General features: G+C 37.7%; 2 protein-coding genes and 2 pseudogenes across 2 annotated transcripts; 1 reads left to right on the top strand and 3 right to left on the bottom strand.

Moving 5' to 3' along the window:
• The first annotated feature begins 1,348 nt into the window (after positions 1-1,348).
• Positions 1,349-2,569, top strand: LOC132190552 (acetylglutamate kinase, chloroplastic pseudogene; annotated as a pseudogene).
• Positions 2,570-4,937: 2,368 nt separating this feature from the next.
• LOC148583619 (uncharacterized) lies at positions 4,938-8,062 on the bottom strand. Its single transcript, XM_088510712.1, has 6 exons — positions 7,913-8,062; positions 7,185-7,387; positions 6,997-7,078; positions 6,337-6,844; positions 5,769-5,888; positions 4,938-5,680 (listed from the first exon to the last, which is right to left on the bottom strand). Exons 1-6 carry the CDS (start codon positions 8,060-8,062, stop codon positions 4,938-4,940), a joined length of 1,806 nt encoding a protein of 601 aa, XP_088366838.1.
• A 3,927-nt stretch (positions 8,063-11,989) lies between these two features.
• LOC148583618 (NAC domain-containing protein JA2-like) lies at positions 11,990-12,571 on the bottom strand (annotated as a pseudogene).
• A 7,689-nt stretch (positions 12,572-20,260) lies between these two features.
• Positions 20,261-21,985, bottom strand: LOC148583617 (uncharacterized). Its single transcript, XM_088510711.1, has 5 exons — positions 21,486-21,985; positions 20,779-20,970; positions 20,559-20,671; positions 20,430-20,467; positions 20,261-20,317 (listed from the first exon to the last, which is right to left on the bottom strand). Exons 1-5 carry the CDS (start codon positions 21,983-21,985, stop codon positions 20,261-20,263), a joined length of 900 nt encoding a protein of 299 aa, XP_088366837.1.
• Positions 21,986-22,654: the final 669 nt, after the last annotated feature.

Here is a 22,654-nt window from a genome sequence, read left to right as displayed (position 1 = left end):
GATATGATTTGTCTATAGCGGTTAAAAGGGGATAAATAAATGATATTTAGCCCCTAAATTTTGATTTAGTCTTTTGAGTTTTTAATTTCAAGAATAAGTTTAGGTTTTGCCCAAATTTTATATAGGCCTCTTTGTCATTTTACTGTCAAAATTAACGTTTTGTCATTTTGCCATTTGTTACTTGTCTCATTACGAGTAATACTAAAAGTAATGACTTTTGTTCTCCTTTGATCGTCAAAGCTAATGTGGCTTTTAACATTACTAATTTGATCAAAATTTATTGGTAATTATCTCAAATTTAATAGTAATTTTAAAAAATAGTACTTTTAGAGAATAAAAAGTCCTACTGTTAACATCACTCTCATTTTACAAGTCTATGACAACACTCGGGCCTAACAAGGTTTGCCCAAAATTTCATAACAAAATTTCATAATCCATTATCCAAAATCAAATTTAATATATATATTTTTCTTAGATAAGTTCAATAGCCAATCAAGAAGGTTATTGGCCAAACTATGGTTTTTGATCTCTAAATCATATATCAAATTTGAATTTTGTCTACACCATTAGATATATAAAATTCAATTTTAATCATAAAATAGTTTGTAAAATTTAGAGAATTCATATTCGTATTAAATGCATCTTGACATTTTCATCTAAAACGGAGAGAAATAGTTTCATGGTCCAAATTAAATTCTACAAAATTATTGATTTATATATTATCATATGATAAATATATTGTCATGCCATTTAAACCGTAAAATAGTTATTCTCAAATTCACTTGAAATGGTTTCTCTTCCTCCATGATACTTTTTTTTTTTGTTTTTTTGAAATGCTTATTCCCATGATATTACTTTCAATTGAACTAATCATTAATTACACTCAATAGAAATGATTACACGTAACTTGGTGAAAAAAAAAGAAAAAAAAAAAAAAAAAGAAGTGAGAAATGCCTACGTAATTAACATTATTATTGTATACTTACCCTTAAAAAAAAAAATACTAACGTGACATGAGTTGATGTTGAATGGTGCGGAATATCATAGAACCTGGCCATATTAATACATTATCCCATCAATGCCGATGTGGTTTTGTCTAGAAGTTATTAGCATCAGCTAAAGGGTCAATGAAGTCTTGAAAACATATCCAAAACCTCAAAAGTCACGTCCACAAAATCAATAATTTAAAGATAATTTAAAAATAAAATAAAAAAAGATATAATCATCCCCATGCACCGCATAGCTTCTGCGTCGAAAGTCCGAAGTGGGCATATTATATATGCGAGGGGAAGGGAATACTTTTTAGCACGAGCACCTTTTTGGCTGCTTCTTCTTGTTGTGTCTTAAACGTACCTTGTTGTGTCTTAAACGTACCCCAGGCTGCCCTGTTCAGAGAGCAAACGAAAACCCAGACTCCGTCGCCGGTTCTCTTCCTCGCAAAGATGTTGATGGCAAAATCGATAATGAAACACTACCCACCTCTCTCATGCTCTTCAAAAACCCGAACACAGACACAAACCCCCAAGAAACCCAACTTCGCATTCTCGATTCTCCACTCTCCCTCTCCCAAAGCACGCTCCCTCTCAATCACAAACACGGCACAAGATGACGTGGGCACCGCAGGTCAGTTCCGAGTCGACATTCTATCGGAATCGCTGCCATTCATCCAGAAATTACGGGGAAAGACCATCGTGGTCAAGTACGGTGGCGCAGCCATGAAATCACAGGAGCTCCAGGCCTCCGTCGTTAACGACCTCGTCCTCCTCGCCTGCGTCGGCCTTCGCCCCGTCCTCGTCCACGGCGGCGGACCCGAGATCAACCAATGGCTGAAGCGCGTCAACATCCCTCCAGTCTTCCACGAGGGGCTCCGTGTCACCGACTCCCAAACCATGGAGATCGTCTCCATGGTGCTTGTCGGGAAAGTGAACAAACAACTGGTGTCCCTGATCAACAGGGCAGGCGCCACCGCCGTTGGGCTCTCCGGCATGGACGGCCAGCTCCTGACTGCCCGGCCCAGCCCCAAGTCCCAACAGTTAGGGTTTGTCGGCGAGGTTGCCCGCGTGGACTCCACCGTCCTGCGTCCGCTCATCGACAGCGGACACATTCCGGTCGTGACGTCTGTGGCGGCAAACGAGTCGGGTCAGCCGTACAACATCAACGCGGACACGGTGGCGGGGGAGCTGGCGGCGGCGTTGGGGGCCGAGAAGCTGATCCTGCTGACGGACGTGGCGGGGATCTTGGAGGACAGGGAGGATCCGGATAGTTTGGTGAAGAAAATAAGCATCGACGGAGTGAAGAGGATGGTGGAGGAAGGGAAGGTTGGGGGTGGGATGATTCCCAAGGTCCATTGCTGCGTGCGATCGCTGGCGCAGGGCGTTAGGACTGCAAGTATTATTGATGGGAGGGTGCCGCACTCGTTGCTCTTGGAGATCATGACCGATAAAGGGGCTGGAACGATGATTACTGAGTGAACAAAAATCTTAAATGTGGGCTGCCCTACTTTTGTTTCCTTTCTTCTTCTGATTTTTTATGCATGCGCAAGGAAAAAGGGATTGGGAGCTTAATTCGTTCTGTTATATGGAAGTTTTAATAAAGAAAGAGGCTTTGAAACTTTTGTCTTAATATTCTATCTCATCATACGCATTTGTGATACAAGAACATGAGAATAATATCAGCTCGCATATGCTAAAAATGAAAAATACCTCCAACATCTATATATATATATATATATATATATATATAAAAGCCGTAACCCCTCTTAGAAGTGTCTTAAAATTGCGACATGTGACGTGCACTCTTTTTTTTTTAAAGGCTAAACCGGTTATTTAAGGCATAATTTTTTAACCGGTTTTTTCTTAAAAAATCGGTCATTAATTAGTGTTATTAATTGCGTTAATTATATTTTAAGAATTTTCCATATATAAATTATTCAATAAATTAAGTATTATTAATGCATGTCCGAATCAAATATGGAAACAAATAATTTAAATCCAATTATTAGGTATTTCTTACAAAAAATAATAATTATGTATTAATAAGTTTAGTCAGTTTTTTTTTTGGAAAAGAAGAAATAGTCTTCATTATTAGATGGAAACTAATAACAAGAGCCAATGCTCTACAAAGCTAGAGCTAAACGCTCTAAATTGACAATATTCAAAATACAAGACAATCTTCAATCCAAACTCGATCATAGGGGTTTTAAGACGCTTCCTTTGCGAGGTTGTGCACTGCCATATTTTCCTCTTGCTTTATATGACCAACCTCCCAACCGGCCGGTGCCCCTCTCTCTCTCACCGGCGGCAACAAAGATTTTTTCTCCTGTGCTCCCTCTCTCTCACACACCCGTGATGTTTTCTAATCTTCTAATCTTCTAGCTAGATGAAAAAAAATGTCTTCGAACAATTCTCAATGATTTTCTTCTTGTATTTTTACTGCCCATTGTGAATGATTTTTCTGTTTACATACTGTTGAAGCAGGGATGAATGAATCTTAATTTTGGGTTGCTTTTGTGATAGTTTCTGTTGCCGCCAGTGAGAGAGAGAAGGGTACCAGTCGGCAGCGTTTCCGACTGCAGGTTGGTGGCTAGGGTGGTTTAGGAGAAAAATATGAAAAGTTTATTGTAGAAGGTATTTTGTTTCAGGTATTCTAGAAAAAAAGATTAGATGGAACATCATATTTTTATTATAGTGTTCAACGCTGATGTGTCGCCTTCTTATTAGAGGGCACAAAAGCCTTAGTTTATGCCAAGACCCTATAGAAGTTATTCTCTATACTTATAGGTATACATTTTTTTTTAACTTATAATGAAAAATAATGTGTCTAAATTTTAAAATTAAATTATAATGAAGAATCCCGTGCTATAGTATACACTACAAATTTTTTTTTTTTTGTTTTTTTTTTTTTTTGACGTAGCAAACAGTAACCCACTTTAGTGACATGGCAAAAGTGCCATGTCAATAACAATTTTATTGACGTGTAAAATGTGCCATATCACTAATTAGTGATGTGCTACATCCCGCACGTCATTAAATAGCAACGTGTCAAAGATTGCCACGTTGCTAAAATTAAATTCAATTTAATTTAAAGAAATTATATACAATAGTGGCGTGGCAAAATATCACACGTCAATAATTATTGACGTGTCATTTCGACATGTCAATAATTATTAACGTGGCATTCTGATACGTCAATAATTATTTACATGGCAGTTTGACACGTCAAGAAAATTTTTGACGTGTCATTTTAACTCGTCAATAATTTTTGACGTGTGAGAATAACACGTCAATAATTATTGACGTGTAAAAATAACACGTCAAGAAATTCTTGACGTGTCATTTTAGCACGTCAACAATCACTGACGTACTACTATTTTACACGTTAAAATAAATAAATTAATAATATTAATTATATCTTTAAAAAAAAAAAATTAAGGAAAAAAATTTAATTGGTATACCCTATATATGTCTATAATTAAATCATTGTAGCTTAGGTCTTTCTTTTTTTTTTTTTTTTTTTTTTTTTTTTTTTTTTATGTGTAATGATTATTTTAATTAGAATTAAATAACTTATCGTAGAGAAATTAAATTGAATTTTTAGGCCTTTATATTAAATGTCGTCATATATTTTGGTTTAAGTGTTGCAAACTTAGTCCCCAAGATGTAATTCAATTGGCTGGGACCACACTTAATGAAGTGGAGGTCACTAGTTCGAATCTCCCTCCCCCCTCTTGTGCGGACATGTCAAAAAAAAAAAAAAAAAAGTGTTGCAAACTTAACTAAACTCTTTTTTTTTTTTTTTTTTTTTTTTTTTTTTTTTAAAACAAGAACTCATGTTATTATTTTAAGTCGAAAACTGCTCAGCAATAACTGAGGCATGGATACACTGGGCATACATCCCAACCCACAACTTTTCTTCTTTTATTATCACCACATGTTTAGCTAATTCATGTGCCAACACGTTGGCCTACCTTTGACGTGGTTCACCCTCCATTCCAGCAGGTGTTGTAAATTCCTTCTGGCTTCTTCTACCACCAGGCCGTAACTCCCATGCCATATCCCTTCAATCCGCAGCACTCGAACCACCTCCAAGGTGTCACCCTCTAGAATGATCTTCCTCACTCCCAGTAAGCGAACCACTTCGGTTGCGTGCCAAGCGCCTATCGCTTCTGCTGATGCCGGATCCATAATGCTTGGTTTGGAGGTACAGAAAGAAGCTATAACAGCCCCTTCATGATCCTGTAGAATGACCCCCACCCCTGTCAGACCCAACTCTTTAGATACTGAGGCATCCCAATTAACTTTCACACAGTCTACCGGTGGTTTCTCCCACCATTTGTCCTTGTTAGTGTTCCCTAGAGCTCCCTCTTGGGCTTGACAAGAGGGTTCGGCTGTAGCAAAATTTTTCAGCTGCTCCTTTGCCAGTCTCAACTCCTCTGTAGGGGACTGGAAGATTCCCCCATGCACCAAGGCATTCCTACAAAAACAAAGCTGGCGTGCTACAACGGCAAGGAGAAGAAAAGTCTCCTCATCCAATCTCCCCATAAATGACAGCATAGTCTCCATGAATCCTCCCTCATTGCTAGTGGATTTTTGTAAAACTTTAGGTCCCTCCAACCAGACATCCCTGGCTGATTGGCAACTCCATAGAATATGCCCTACTGATTCCACAAATAATCCACACACTGGACAGAGAGGGTCAGAACTGATCTCACGTCGATGTAAATTTTCTCGAGTAGGGAGTATATCTAGACAAGCTTTCCACAGAAAAACCTGCAAGACTTTTTGTCCTCGAATACTCCAAACCTTTCTCTATAGTTCCTTCTGTGACTGCCAATTTGAGCTTGAACCCATTTCCCGCCCCAAAACTGCCTTCGCTAGATGGTATGCACTCTGGATTGTGAAATCACCATTCTTTGTACATCCCCATACTAGCCGGTCTGCATGTCTCCTCGGGGAAATCGCCAAACTACTTATACTAGCCACCTCTGTGTCAGAGAAGAGTTGTTTGGGGAGCTGGATGTTCCACCACCGCTTATCTTGGTCTATCAATTTGTACACCCGAGTGTCCCTTGGGAAAAAAGTGGTTGGAAATTGGATCCGGTTGGTAAGAATTGCTGGGATCCATTTGTCTTCCCAAATTTTAATAGATTTCCCATCTCCAACCCTCAATAGCAACCCTTCCATTAGTGTGCTCTTAGCCTCTTAGCTCCCCAAATGCTTCGCCAAGCATAAGAAGGATTCCTCCCCAAGTTTGAGTCCAAAAAAGAACCGTTTGAGAAGTATTTTCCTTGAAATATTTAACCCACTAGGGAGCCCGGATTTTGAAGAATACGCCAACCTTGTTTGGCTAACAAGGCTTGATTGAAAATTTCAATATCCCAGAAGCCCAATCCCCCTTCATCTTTGGAAAAACTCAATTTTCCCCAACTCAACCAAGCTACCCATGACAAGTTCTCTTTATGCCCCCACCAAAACCTCCTTATCATGGAATTAATCCGACGACACAAGGCTTTTGGTAACCGGAATATGCTCATCGTGTAGGTGGGAATTGCTTGGATAACTGCCTTTATCAATACTTCCTTGCCAACCTGTGACAAAAACTTCTCCTTCCAACCTTGGAGTCTGTCCCAAATCCTTCCTTGAATATTGTGGAAGGACCGTGTCCTAGACATGCCGATGAGGGCTGGGAGACCCAAATACTTCTCATAGCATTGAGTTGATCGAACGCCAACCTCTCCCATGAGATGATCCTGCGTCTCCTTCTTTGTATTCTGGCTGAAAAAGAGGGAAGTTTTATCCCTATTAAGTCTTTGCCCCAAAGCCCGCTCATAGATTTCAAGTATCTCCTAAATTTTTAACCACTCAAAAAGATTAGCCTTTCAAAACAGCAAACTGTCATCTACGAAAAACAAGTGGTTAATGCGAATTACTCCTCTTGAAATAGCTAAGCCGGTCAACTCATGGTTTAACTCCACCCTTGTCAACAAAGAACTCAAACCTTCCACACATATGATAAAAAGGTAAGGTGAGAGGGAATCACTCTGTTAGATTCCCCGAGAAGGGGTAATAGCTCCATAAGGCTAGCCATTCACCAAAATAGAATAAGTAATAGGGCTGACACAAGTCATAATTAACTGGACCTATCTGGGTGCAAAACCCATTTTAAGAATAATTGCCTCCAAATACCTCCACTCCATCCTATCATACGCCTTACTCATATCCAGTTTTAGTGCCATAGAGCCCTTGCGACCTTTGAGTCTCCCATTCATAGTATGAAGAGCATCAAAAGCCACAAGTAAGTTTTCTGTGATAAGACGACCAAGAATGAAAGCACTTTGAGTATGGGAAATAATGCTATTCATAACTTTTTTCAACCTGTTTGCCAACACCTTTGCAATAATTTTGTATAAAAAATTGCACAAGCTAATTGGGCAGAATTCAGCAACACTAGTGGGTTTTTTCTTTTTAGGGATCAGTGCTATGAAAGTTTTATTAATTGCAGGATTGAAAAAACCACTATTTAAGAAACCCAACACAGCTGTACATACCTCCTCCCCCACTGTTACCCATGGCTTTTGGAAAAATCCTGCATTGAAACCGTTTGGGCCCAGTGATTTAAGAGGAGCCATTTGACCGAGCGCGTGTTTGACTTCTGTAGCTATGAATTCCCTCAAAAGGGAAAATTCATATCATTTGTAATAGTGGGTTGTATGCCTGCCAAACACTCATCAACTCCCCAAGTTCCACCCGAAGTGAATAAATCTGAATAAAAGCCATAGAAAGCTTTGCACACCTCCTCCTGCTCTACATGCTCACAACCGGATAAATCAAAAAAAATTTCTATACGGTTTGTGCGATGCCTTTGAGATGCCCATGCATGGAAATAAGGAGTGTTTCTATCTCGCCATTTGTACCAGCTTTGCTTGGCCCTTTGTCACATCTTCCATTTCCAAGATTTCATTTATCTCACCCTGAAGTTTGTGAATTTCCTCTCTGTTATGGGGGCCTTCATTTTGTTGGAGTATTTCCAATTGGGCAGTCCGTGTAATCAAGTCTCTGTGCATCTTCCCAAACTTTTCCCTGCTCCACTTGCTCAAAACTTTGGGGCAAAAAGCCTACTTTCTTTAATCTCCTTAAGCTTTCTTCCCACTGTGGGCCCCTCCTCACAAGCCTTCTTAACAACCACATGGAATTCTTCATCTAGCGTCCAGCTCTCCTCAAAACGAAACACTTTCGTCTTTTTAATGGGCTGCCTTTTTGTAATATCACACTGAATCAACAGTGGTTTGTGGTCACAAGATATAGAAGGCAGGACGTGAACTACCTTATCTTGGAACAGCTCACACCACTCTAAATTGCCAAGAGCATGATCAAGCCGCTTCTTTGTAAATTCTTCGCTGTCCCTACCATTATTCCAGGTGTATTTTGAACCAATAAAGCCCAGATCATTGAGACGGCATAATTCCAACGTGTCTCTGAACATCTCCATCTGACTGTCCCTTCTTATTGCAACTCTCCATTTTCTCGAGTTGTTTGCGATCTCGTTAAAGTCTCCAAAACACAACCGCGGACAAGGATGGAGGTCTTTGAGAAATTTCAATAGGTTCCACGCTTCATATCTCTTTGCCGGGTCCCGGTGGCCATAGAAACCAGTGAGTTTCAAGCTTTTATTCTCCATTGGGGCTCCCACTTCTCCGTTAATATGGCGGCTTGAATAGATTACAATAGTGACATCACTATCCACCTGCCACAGCAAAGCCAATCCCCCACTACTTCCAACTGAGCCCACCTCGAAAGAACCCCAAAAACCTAACTTCAGCCTAATAGCCTCCATTTTATTCTTATTACACTTTGTTTCCATGAGAATTAAAATGTCGGGTCTCTTTTCCTACACCAACCGGTGGAGGTCCCGAACTGCACGGGGGTTCCCAAGCCCCCGGCAGTTCCAACTAAGGAGAATCATGGTTCAAATTGGCCCTCGTATCTTCCTCTTTTCTAGCTCATGGGCCCCCTTTTGAAGAAAAACGCATTCCACCTCTAGTTGCCTGCTTGAAGCTCCTTAATGGCATGGTAGGCGATCCAGTGGGGACCACCTCTTCCTTTTTGGTCTTTCCCTCCTTCACTCCTTTTCCATTGCTCTTTTTTGTAGCCGCCATAAAACTCTCAGCTTCACTTTCCTTTCTAGGGGTTGGGGCGTTTAGTTGTGGGGGTGTAACTCTTGGGTTCCTATTACGGCAATTAAATCGTGCCATTATGGGAGTGCATGATTTGCTACGGTTGCCTTCAGAATCACTACATGCCATTTCTGAAGAGGCCGGGTAACTCCTTTCGCTGTCCGACGCCGTTCCCCCTTGCATAGCAGAGTTCCAACTATCCCTACTTGGCCTGACGTTTCTCCCCTCAAATTTTCGATGGGGATCATCTGCCCTCAGCTCAACACCCCATTCCGACTTCCCCCCTGGAATGTGTAGTTGCCTATGTTGTTTAGAGCCACAACCCTTCTCTCCATGCATAATACAGCCACAATGGAAGCAAAACAAGGGAAGGTTCTCGTACTTGAAATTCACCCATATGGATTGTCCCCAAAGTAGTAATGTTCTCCCCCTTTCTAGGGGTTTTGTGATGTCGATTCTGACTCTCAACCTCTGGTATCGACCCCACCCCGATCCATCCCCTGCCACATCCACCTCCTCCAGGACTCCCAAGGTCTCCCCAATTTTTTTCCCCACCATTCTCGACATGCAATTAAGGGGCATGTTATGTACCTGGATCTAGCAAGGAGTATGACAGAATTCCGGTTGGGAAGGTGGTATGCTCCCATTGAACTCACCGAGCACCATGATCTGTCGCTCGTATGCCCAAGGCCGGCCCTCCAAAACACATTTTTTGTCCGCTTCATCTGAAAATTCAAAAACCCAGAGGTTTTCTTGAATTTCTTTGAAGGAAATAGGCTTCCTGTGCGCCATAACCGAGATATAGATTTCCAGAAGACATCTTTGTTAATCTTCTTTTCCATCCTAACTCTGCCAATCATGCACCTCTCGCCCTTCTCACAGTTCACAACTATATCCCCATCTGTGATGGTGATTTCGATTTGCTCTCTAGTTGTGGGAAAAGACACCCCTTCCATGTTGACAGGCTCCAACGTCCCTCCCAATCACTAGATAACGAAAGTGTACTGATTCCTTACTCGTCCGGTCACTAGCAGGATACTTGACTACGCCGCTGGTCGTCCCCCAGGATAATCCTGGAGAGAAAACCTCTCCTATGAGCAATTAGAGGTGCTCTGAAACTCCCTCAAACACAAGGTTTGAATAAATTCTTGACTAATTTCTTATTCATAAATAATGCAGTATTTAAAGACAATAGAAAATAGAGTCCCACATGAGATAGGACTTCCATTTAAAATAGATAAATCTAATCTTACCCAAATAGAAAAATCTAATCCTACCCAAATAACAAATAACAAGATAAAAGAGATAAACATAACATAAGAGTCCTACACACGCAACAATATGAAAATAATAAAACAACTATAAAACATTAATGAACTAAATAACCTAATTGATAATACTTCATAACAGACCCACTACCTAACATTTAACAATGACTACACGTAACATTCCATCCCTCTTTGAATCGACCTTGTCCTCAAGGTCGTAAAAATCTTGCGTGAAAATCTTTTTCCTACCCAAATAACAAATAACAAGATAAAAGAGATAAACATAATATAAGAGTCCTACACATGCAACAATATTAAAATAATAAAATATTAATGAAATAAATAACCTAATTGATAATACTTCATAACAGACCCACTACCTAACAATGACTACATGTAACACTGTGCTCGACACTCTTCTCTAGACCCCGGCAAGAAATTCCACGCCAATGTCATCACCATCGGCTTGGTCGCCTCCCCAGACTCTTTCCTCCACAACGCCATCCTTCATTTGTACACTGCTTGTAGCAACTCATGCTATGCACGCAAATTGTTCGTTGAAATTCCGCATTCGAACAAAGACACTGTAGACTGGACGACCTTAATGGGCTGCTATGCTTGACATGGTTTGCCCAGAACTGCGCTACTTTTGTTTGTCAAAATGGGGAAAGAGGGAGTGAAGGTCGATGACTTGGCCGTGGTTTGTATGTTCAACGTGTGTGCATGGTTGAACATACAAAAGGCAAACCAAAAATGGAGTGTTTGAGTCAATGTTACCACTTCAAAGCTTATAGGGACATTAAAAAATTTCAAGCAACCATATTCCATGGAAGATAAATAGTTGAAAAAATTAAAAGCTGATTATAAGAAATCAAGCATCTAAATATTCAAAACCCAACTATAAATGCACCTTTGCGTACATATGAAATCCTCAGAACTTGAAAAATCAACTAATTTCAGAGTTAAAAGGAAAAAAAAACGAAACTCAAAAAATCAACTAATATCATATTGCTTTTTTTTTTTTATAAAAAAAAAAAAAAAAAGTCAATGGCGTGTCATTTGTGTTAGAACTAGTAGAGATATATGCTCAATCAAAATAAATCAAGACAAGAGATTCTATGCTCTAACAAAATTGAACGAACACTAAATATTAACAATTTGTTCCATATAATAAATTTGCAAGTTACAATCTTTTCCTATACTAAAAGGAGAATAAATTTGCAAGTTACAATCTTTTGCTATACTAAGAGGCACCATAACATTTTGTTTGAGCTCATTGTTGTGAGAACTCAGCATAAAAAAGATCCGAAAAATTGACACATGCATCGATTGGCAGAGGGAAAGAATCAGAGTCTTTACTGATTGGTAGAGAGCTGATGATGGCTTCCATATGAGCTTCAACAGAAAAATCGATATATGTATCGAGTGGCAAATGTCCACCCTCTGGGCAAGCGTGTAGCAGATAATTATTTGAAGGAAAAAAATTGAGAATAAGAGTTGTCACTTGTTGGTAGAGTCGTGAAGGTTTCCAAATCAGCTTTCCCAATGTCTACATAAGTAGGAGCATGTCTGGATTAATCAAGGGTTGGGGGGTTTCAGTTTCAAAAGATACAGTAATATGAGGAACCTGACCAATACAATACTGATGATCTCGAAGGCTTCTTTTGATCCCAACTCTTGATTCTAATCCCTTGTTTTGAAGGTTGCACAGGACCCAGTTGTTATTCTGTTCTTGCTCTCTAATGAGTGAGAACTTGTGCATAATCTAGTCAGATTTCTTTGTGCACGAGCCTTGTTTTACCATGAAACAAAACAATTTTCTAGCCCCAATAACATCGCCCTTATAATCATATATCTTGATATCAGAATTCTCGTGCCAAACCCTACAACCGGCTGTTCGCTTCACTCTATTTTTGGATAGTTTCTTCAGCCTTATGAAAAAGTAAATCTTCTCCTCTGGATCAGAAAGATCACTACAAGTTTCCCAGGGAGATATTTCGCCGTATATATCACACTCAACGATGCCCTCCCAGGGAATCTTTACACCCTTAACCTTCTTCAACAAATAGTCGGTTATGAGCTCATCATCGTAGGGCCTAAAGCGAAATCCCAGCGGCACAATTGTTTGCATTGATGGAATTGATTCCATCACTACTTCTTCACTATCACCTTTCTTTTCTCGCTGGAGTTCCCCCGTGCGTAAATTGAACAATAAGGAGTTCTCTCGTTGAGCAATAGGGACCTGCAACGAACGACTTAGAAGTTTGAGTACTTAAATTTTTGGGATAAACTAATTATGGTGATTGAGGAGGATTAATATAAAGGGAATACCTTCAATCATGGGTAGTAAAATTTATATTTTACAGTATCCAATAAAAAAAAAATGACACATAAGCTAGATTTTATAATAACGAGCCTAAAACCTGGCAATGCACGAGTTTGTTTTTAAAAACGATAGGAATGAAAAAATAATAATAATAATTAGTGGATGCATAAATGACAAGAAGAAGAAAAAAAAAAAAAAAGGTTTCAAGTAGTAAGCAAGATTAAAAAAAAAAAGGAACGTCAAAGTAAGTTGGGGAAAAAATTTAGCACTGGAAGTATGGCCAGTAGAACCATATACCAAAATTCTATTCAAAAAAGAGAAATGAGTTAAATTAAAAAAATTAAAGAAACTAAAAGTTGGAAATGATTATAGATTAAAAATATAAGATTTCTGAATTTCTAAATAATCATAATGAAAAGTTTCTTACTAATAGAACCGTTCCCAAAACCGCCTACTCCCGAAACCGCTTTTGTCGGTGTGATTTCACTTCCAATTTTTTTTTTTTTTTTGGAACATGATTAAAGAAAAGGAAATTAATATTACCTTTATAAATCAAAGCAACATAGAAGAAAAATAACCGCTCGAGAAATCAATTCCTATTCTCTCCTACGTATACAAGCCTCAGGATCAAATAAGAAATTAAAATAATCAACATCCAACCACCTCTTAATACTAATTTAGATATTAATTATATCAACAAAAACATATTCGCTTTGATAGCCTAATTCATCCGCGTGCTCTGTCAACCAAACTTCATTGACAAACACCATTAATAACCCCAAGAGTTATTCCATAATATCACGTAACTTTGACGCAATAAATATAACAGAGAGAGACAAATAAAACCTGTGCTTTTCATCGTCAGTGGGAGAGAGGGAGGATGGATTTTGACACTAGGTTGGGGTTTTGAAATTTGGGGATTTTAACGGTGGGTAGCTCGTCGCCAGAGATGTGGGTCGCTCGTCTTCAGCGGTGCTTACGTTTGTGGTCTCTGGTGGCCAGCCATTGGTGAGGGGAGAGGGAAGAGGAAAGAAAGCGATTTGTCTGAAAATGTTGGAAGAGAGTGTTTTTAACCTAGATAGAGTCACGACTCACGCGTGCGTTTTCTGACCTAAACAAAATTCACGTGAATGGGGGTATATATATATATATACACCTGATTTTGGAGAGGCCGGAGGGAGAGCTCGTGCTTGCCGGAGGGAGGAGCGGTGGTGACAGCCAGTAAGAGAGAGAACCACTGAGAGAGAGAGCGGGTGAGAGAGAGAACGACAGGTAGCGAGCTAGCTAGCTAGTGAGAGAGAGAACGCGGGTGAGAGAAAGAAATGTAGAGGGGAGGGCTGTGTGAAAAACGGCCGGCTGGAGGTGAAAAAAAACTGGTGGAGGGGAGCGCTGTAGTGCGGGGGAGAGAAAGAAAGAGAGGGAAAAAGAAAAGAAAAAAAGAAAAAGAAAAGAGGGAGGCATGAATCCAGCTACCAGCTGGATTCGCGCCTTCACGAGGAGCTTCTTGACGTGTCAATACAGGACACGTCAAGAAGCTCTTGACGTGCCACACATCAAGAAGCTCTTGAGAGAGAGCGGGTGAGAGAGAGAATGGCAGGTAGCGAGCTAGCTAGCTAGTGAGAGAGAGAACGCAGGTGAGAGAAAGAAATGTAGAGGGGAGGGTTGTGTGAAAAACGGCCGGCCGGAGGTGAAAAAAAACTGGCGGAGGGGAGCGCTGTAGCGCGGGGGAGAGAAAGAAAGAGAGGGGAAAAAAAAAAAAAAAAAGGAAAAAGAAAAGAGGGAGGCACGAATCTAGCTACCAGCTAGATTTGCGCCTTCCTGAGGAGCTTCTTGACGTGTCAATACAGGACACGTCAAGAAGCTCTTGACGTGCCACACATCAAGAAGCTCTTGAGAGAGAGCGGGTGAGAGAGAGAACGACAGGTAGCGAGCTAGCTAGCTAGTGAGAGAGAGAACGTGGGTGAGAGAAAGAAATGTAGAGGGGAGGGTTGTGTGAAAAACGGCCGGCCGGAGGTGAAAAAAACTGGCGGAGGGGAAGGCTGTAGCGCGGGGGAGAGAAAGAAAGAGAGGAAAAAAAAAAAGAGGGAGGCACGAATCCAGCTACCAGCTGGATTCACACCTTCCCGAGGAGCTTCTTGACATGTCAATACAGGACATGTCAAGAAGTTCTTGACATGCTACATCATGGCACGTCAAGAATTAATTAAACAACATTATATTTTATATTTTATGTATTTTATTATATTTTTTATTTTCTCCTCCACCATTATTTTGTTTCTTTAATTTATTCACTTTTAATATGTTTTTTAGCCGTCCAAGTTCTTCCTTTCTCCTTTTAAATTATATTGAAATAATATAATTTTTTAAAAAAATACTACATTAACTCTCATTTTATAAGGTTAAGTATTTAAATTATTGTATTATTAACATATATTTTAATTGCATAACAACTATATATATATATATATATATATATATATATGAGGAGTGTTACATATTCCAAATTTTCTTTCCAAAAGTTAGTTCTGAAATGATATGTCACCATTTTATGACGTGTCCACATGTGACACGTCAAGAAATTCTTGTCGTGTCATATGTGATACGTCAAGAATTGCAAGATAAATTTTTAAATTTTCATTTATATCATTTTTTTCTCTTATATAACACATTATATATACAATATACTTAAAACTAATTAGAGAATAAATAAATTAATATTCTAGATGTACAGATAATAAAATTCATTTTTTCATGAGGGCATAATAATCCACTCACCGAACATTGTATTTTGTGTTGGTCGAGTTCATGTGGGATTTGCGGTTCTTATAAAATAAATATATTCTGTAAGTCCTGTATTTTTTTAAAAAATTAATATGGCTATCATATTAATATTACTAGAATGATTTATGCATGATAATATCATATCATATTAATGAAATGTTTGATTCATTTGCATGTGATAATATTAATTGTACAATAGTATAGTATTAATTGTACAATATGATTCATATGCATGGTAATATTATTGTATACCAATTATGATGTTAATTGGTATACAATAGTATGATTATGATACTAGCAAATTGGCATGCATGTGATATAATTAATAAAATTAATTTATTAATTAATTGGCATGCATGTATATACCAATTAATTTGTACTAATATGATAAAATTAATTTTTCATACCACTTAAAATTAATTTACTACCTAATTAATTATAATTTTTGATGTGTTGAATACAGACACGTCCAAAATTTTTGACCTGTTAAAAATGACACGTCAAAATTTTTTGACGTGCTAATGGAACACGTCAAAATTTTTTGACATGGAATAATGGCACATCAAAAATTTTTGATGTGTCTAAATGCCACGTGAAAAATTTTTGACGTGTTAAAATCCGACACATCAATAAATGATTTTTTGACGTGTTTATTTAGACACGTCAAAAATTATTGACGTGGCAAACATGAGTTGCTGTTTGCCACATCAATAATGTCCCTGTTTTTTGTAGTGATTGGTTAAAGCACCCAAAAATCTTTTATCTTAGAGAAAATTACATTTTACCCCTCAAAGTTTTGGGCGATTTTCAATTTGACCTCCAATGTTTCAATTTTTGCAATGCACCCTCAAACTTTCAAATTTTTTCAATTCGACCAATTTTATCTCAAAATTCTCATATTGCCTCAAATTTTTTATTTATTTTTTATAAAAAAAAAAAAAATTGGGGGTACAAAAATGGCAAAAAAAAAAAATTAGGGGCAATATGGGAAGTTTTGGATAAAATTAGTCAAATTGCAAAAATTTGGAAGTTTGGGGGGTGCATTGCAAAAATTGAAACATTAAAGATCGAATCAAAAATCGCCTCAAACTTTGGGTGTTAAAGTATACTTTTCCCTTTATCTCAAGAAGTTAGGATTGTCGTGGTTGGGTTGGATATGGTATTTATTTTGATAGTGAGCAACAACATATGTGATGGAAATTAATCTAAGGATTTTTTTTTAAAAAAAATAAAATATATATATTTTGACGTGATAAAAAGGAGATAGAATATTGAGTTTTTTTTTTTTTTGTGAGAATGTTTTGACTTTTTTTGGGGAAAAAAAAAAAGGTTAACAAAGAAGCCCATAATCTCCTTGAAATATGTAGGTTAGCGAAGTATAATGCCTATAGAAATCAATTAATTATAAAAAAAAAATACCAAACCACATAAAAGATAAGAGACGAGTAGATTATGAGACGAGAGAAAAAAAAAAAAAAAGGCAGAAAGACTTTTTGAGAATTAGCTTAAGAAAGAGACAAGCAAAAAAAAGAAAGAATGCAAGGCATTTCAAGTGGGGAGAGAAATGGATAAAGAGGTGTATGCTGTTAAGTGAGCGAAGTGTCTCACGAGCAAGCTCGGGCTCGGCTCACATAAGCTCGGCTCGTGCTCGACTCGAATATTAAATGAAGCACTTCATGAACACAAATCCTGGCTCGAATATTAAACGAAGTAAACTCGGCTCGACTCGGCTAAGCACGTGAACAGCTCGTATAAGCTCGTGTGTGTATATATATATATATATATATATATATATATATATATATATATATATATAAACTAAGTAATACATAATTAATTATAAATCTCATAATTATTAAAACCTTCAAATTGCATTTATATTTAAGCATTAGAGAATGAAAAATTCTAGACCCTTCGTGATCAAAGAGAGAGAGAGAGTAATCATTAAAAAGACCTCGATTCAATTAGAGCAGACCCAAAAGAAAGGAAGAAGAACCAAGCAGAAACTATTGAGGGAGATTGCAAAAGGGATAAACTATTGAAGAATCAAACAGACCCAAACACTATCACTACCTGTCTGGTGAGTAAGAGTGAGAGAGTGGGAAATGAGAGTTCAGGTGGAAGATTCGTTGTGACTAGTGAGGGGGATTGAGAGAGAGACGTTAAAAAAATATTTTTTTGTAGGGGGCGTTGCCCCAATGCAGTCTGAATGCAACCTGTTAACTTGTCCCACATTGTTAAGAAAACATCAATCTCTAAGTTTGCTTATCTATAAAAGGATGCATATCCTCTCTCTTTGAAATCAAATGTCTTGCTATATTGACTTAGGCTCCATACTCGACTAGCCAGGCTAAGCAAATACTCATATGCAAACTAACTTCTTAAGCCGTTTTTAAGAGTACTTGAAGTTAAAAAAAAAAATTAGAAACAAAAACATTAAATATAAGAGCTAGCTCGCGAGCTGGCTCGGCTCGACTTATTATTAGCTCGAGCTTGATTATTTTGACTCGCCCTTGAGCTCGACTCGAGCTCGAGCTCGAATAAAATTTAAACGAGCCAAGCTTGAACAAGGGAAGCTCGCTCAAGCTCGGCTCGTTTACACCCCTGTGTGTGATGCTTTCACAAGGGAAGTATACAAGCCTTTTTGACTGAATGAGGAGATCACCCTTCCTTGTGCACAGAACTCTTTATGGCTTTGGAAAGGGACATGAGGTGCTCTCCTGGGGAAAGCATCATGAGGAAAACATCTCTAAATGCGGTTCCCAATTCTTTTGCTATTAGGGAGAATCTCTCTAAGTACTCACAATGCTCTCTTAAATTTGAGAAGAAAAAGTCAATTTGTTAAATTTAAAATAACTACTTTTTAGAAGTTATCAAATAACAAATTATCTATATTTTTTAAAATTAAATATTGTTATTTATTAGTTTGAATGCCAACTACTTTAACTGGCCTGCTACAGTCGTTGAAATTATTGATAAATTTCTTTGTACATTTTTCTTTATTGAAATTCTTAACTCTTTTGGTATTTTTCTTTGAAATTATTAACATTTGCACTTTTGTACGTGATATATTGCTATTTCGTTTTTCTTTTTCGGTTTTAAAACTTATTAGAAAATTGAAAAGAACTGTTCTAGAAAAAAAAAAAAAAGGAAATAAAAGAACTGTAGTATAATTTTTCATCGAGAAAACAACTAATGGAATCTCTCTCTCTTCTTTTTCTGAAATTTATTATGAAATTTACAAAAGAACATTGAGATATAAATAGAAAGTAAAAGAAGAAAAAATAAAAAATAAAATAAAATATAAGGGACAAAAACAAAAATGGAAGAACATAAGCAGCGGAAATAAAGATAAAAAAACATATAAAATCAAAATACTAATATCAATTAAATGCATTCAAAATAAAACCCAAAATAGAAAGAGAAAGAGAAAATTTGGCAACCCTTTTTTTTTCATTAAAACAATTAAATGTATTACAAATAAAACCTCTATGTTTTAATTGTGTTACATTGATATACAAACACAAACCGAGAGAAGATAAAAAGAAAATTAAATAAAGAGAGATATAGACAATTTGACAATCTTTTGTTTTCTTCATTAAGACAATTAAATGCATTACAATCGCAAATATAGACACTCTATAAAAGGACCGGTTCACTCACAAACAAATATAAGTTCAGGACACGTATCGCAATTCTAAGCACTAACACTAAATTTTATCATAAAAACAAAACCTATCGTGATAGGAGTTTTCACTTTTTATTTTCCCTTTTAAGAGATGCTAGGATGGTGGTTTCTGGCTGTGGCTGGCGGAGAGGAGATCCGTAGGCCGGTGACAGGTTCGTTGGGTCTGTAAAATTCTGCTATTTCTCACCACCGGATCTACCCTCCTCTGCCAGAATCCGCCCAAAACGGATGGGTTTTCAGCGACATAGGAGGCCGATCGGAGGGCTGATTGGTTTTTTTTTTTTTTTCTTCATGAGATCCAGTGTATACGTGAGTATTGTATTTTGTGTTAAGTTTGAGATGATGTGTCAAACTTTTATTATTGAAGGCTGTGATTTTTACGACAATCCTGATAGTACAATAATTGTAGTTTTGTAGTGAGATGCATATATGTGGTCCGATCAACCAAACCAGCGAGAAGGGTTCGAAATTTGACGTACCTGCTTGGCTGTGTCGACGGGGACAAGGTTTAGACTTCGGGAAAGACAATGGTTTTTAATAATCTTAAACAATCAAACGCCCTATATTTATAAAAAGAAAAAAAAAATGGATTTTATATATTTGAATTTTGTATTCAGTTTTCTAAATAGTGTTTTAGTTTTATTAGAAAACTGAATACAAAATTCAAGTATATAAAATCTTATCTATACATTTGAATTCCCAATATTATCTTTGCTTTGCTTTGTAAATAGGGGCACCGATCGAGCAACTATCAATGCAAATGGAAAGGTCATCAATCTTGAAATGAGTACCATATGCAACAACTCAGCACAGCTCTAATGCAGAGAAAGAAAGCTCTTAATTTGACTCTTTAACAGCTTATGAAAGCATGGGTCTCAAAAACTTAAGAATCTAAGCCGGTAGTTTTTAAATCAATGTGGGGCATTCATAACATCCCAAAGAATTAAGGAGCATGCAATTATTCTTACTCCCTAATTCAATATTTCAACCCTACCCTCCAAAACCTAATTTTTACCATTGGTAGATCAAGTACTAATATCTGGTTCACAATTTAGCTCCATCTGGGGCCCTTTTTCCTCACTCTATAGTATAATTAAATTATTATACTATAGAGTGAGGAAAAAGGGCCCCAGATGGAGTTTTAAGGTTCATATGCCACATGTCAAGTTGTCAAACTATTGCAACCTAACTTGCCTTTTCAGGACTAACCATGCAAAAGAGTTTTAGGTGGTCTGTTAGATCCAAAAATTTAATCCAAGTAACAATTAACATCTACCAGATCTTTTTTTTTGTCAATAGACTTCATGTGGGCCTCTATATTACCTAAGATTGCCTCTCTAGGCTTTGGTATCGCCCATGACTGGTATATGATTTTGAGGTCTGGGGTTTGGAGTAGACGTGAGCAATAATTAATGGGAACTCTAGAGAAAAGACGACTGCATCATGATGCCCCAAATATAACTTATCAATTCAAAGTATTTGGGTCAGAAACCAAGATGTTTTACTGAAGATGATATGGTAAAAGGACTGGTCAATTAAATACCTCAAGAACACATAACCAGTTGTCTCCTGAGAAGATTTCCTGCTTTGTGCAGTTACGAAACCTTCTGCCTTGCAGTGGATATGACAATGCCCCAAGAGTGCAGTGCTATATATTGCCAAAGATGAAATCCATACTTCCTTCCATATAGCAATCTTTCGGATATTGTTTTCCATAATGCACGTACAAAGTATCCTGCATAAGAACCATATAAGAAAGTATCCTTTAGGTATAATTATATATGTCTAAGATAGCTTGTCTAGGTCGTCCTGAAATTAAGAAGACAAACACAGACAATCAAACAACATCTAGTTTTCCAGCCAAGACCCTCAGTTGATTCAAGATACAAAGGACTAGATATTTCCTGCAAAGTAACCATGCAAATCAAACTCAAAGAACATCCAATTCCCTTGACTTGAAAAAAAAAATAATAATAATAATAATAATAAAAAAAAAAAAAAAAAAAAAACTGACTGATTATTGGCTACAAAGAGCATTCTTGATTATTTATAGTAAAATGACTATTCATTGCCAGAAAGCATAGAAGTTGTATATATCATTCACCAATTAGTTGGTTGATTTAAGAAATTGCATGATGTAAACTAAATTGTTCATGGAATTGAAAAGTTGTTAGCAATCTAACATCTCAAGAAAATGCTCTGTAAAGTAGTTAACCCACAAAATAACCGAGAATGACGCAATGCATATACCCGCCACCCAAGGAATCAGCAATTATAGAAGGCGCATCGATAACACATGTCGGGTTCTTCACTTTTGGAATTAAAACAATATTTGTCATGTTTAAATAATCAGGCATGATTCCGAAATTTAAAGTATCAATGACAGCCTGACAAACCTCAGAACCCATGGTTTCCCATGAGTTTTGAAAGAAACCCGCAGAAAGACCATCCGGGCCCGGTGCTTTAAGTGGAGCCATGTGGTGGAGTGCACAACTGACTTCCTCTCGAGTAAATTCCTTCATTAGCTCTTCATTCATGGGCCTCAACACCCGTGCTTCTAAATGACTCAAGCACGACTGCATATTGCCTGTAGGACTTGCTGAAAAAAGACCAGAAAAATAATCCACAAAAGCCCTTTCTACATCCTCCGGAGTCTCCCATGAACGTCCTTGCTCATCCTTAATCGAATTACTCTGGTTAGTTACATGAACGGGCCAGCATAAACTCATACTATACACCATCATAGGCATGGTCACAGAATCTCGGGCACACCACGGTCTCACAAGAATTTCTGGACAGAGCACTCGAGGCTAGGAGGTGGCTGCGAAAGAGGCACAATTGGCTGAAAAAGAGGCTCAGATGGCGGCGAGGCTTGCAGAAAAAGATGCTCAGATGGCAGCAAAAGATATCATGTTTGAGGCCTGTTTTCGCCAACTTGAGGAAATGATGCGGTCAAGCTCCGTGCTAGAGGTGATTCAATATAAGGCAGAACTAGACAGAGTTTTCCCACCCTTTGTGATGGTGAGATTGTCGGTCGATAGTTGGTCAGGTAATAACATTTTTAATGGTCAATGTAGTTTTAGAATTGTCCGTATATGTGCAGTTGTTGAATTTAGAGTTTGAATATTTTGTAGTGGAATTTGGAATGATGTTGCAACTCCTGTTGAATTTGGTTTATATCTTGGTTCATTTGGTGGTGGATGTGGGTTGGAGCTTTGCATATTTAATCATAACAAATATTATTTAAAGCCCTCAAGTCATTTTGTTTTCATTCAATCAATAGAGTAATGAACATATAGGTTGAAGTTGTTGTTTAGGCGCCATTTGAAATGTTTGGCATCGTGAGATGGACCACTATGGTCCTTGTGGAATGTGACGTCCATTTGATTTGATCATGAAAATATGTTGAAGGTGTAGAT

The sequence above is a fragment of the Corylus avellana genome, chromosome 9 (genome assembly GCF_965113065.1).
Source record: "Corylus avellana chromosome 9, dhCorAvel1.hap1.2, whole genome shotgun sequence".
Classification (NCBI taxonomy): domain Eukaryota; kingdom Viridiplantae; phylum Streptophyta; class Magnoliopsida; order Fagales; family Betulaceae; genus Corylus; species Corylus avellana.
The sequence above is the reverse complement of the archived record's forward strand: the minus strand, read 5'-3'. Positions and strand labels throughout refer to the sequence as shown.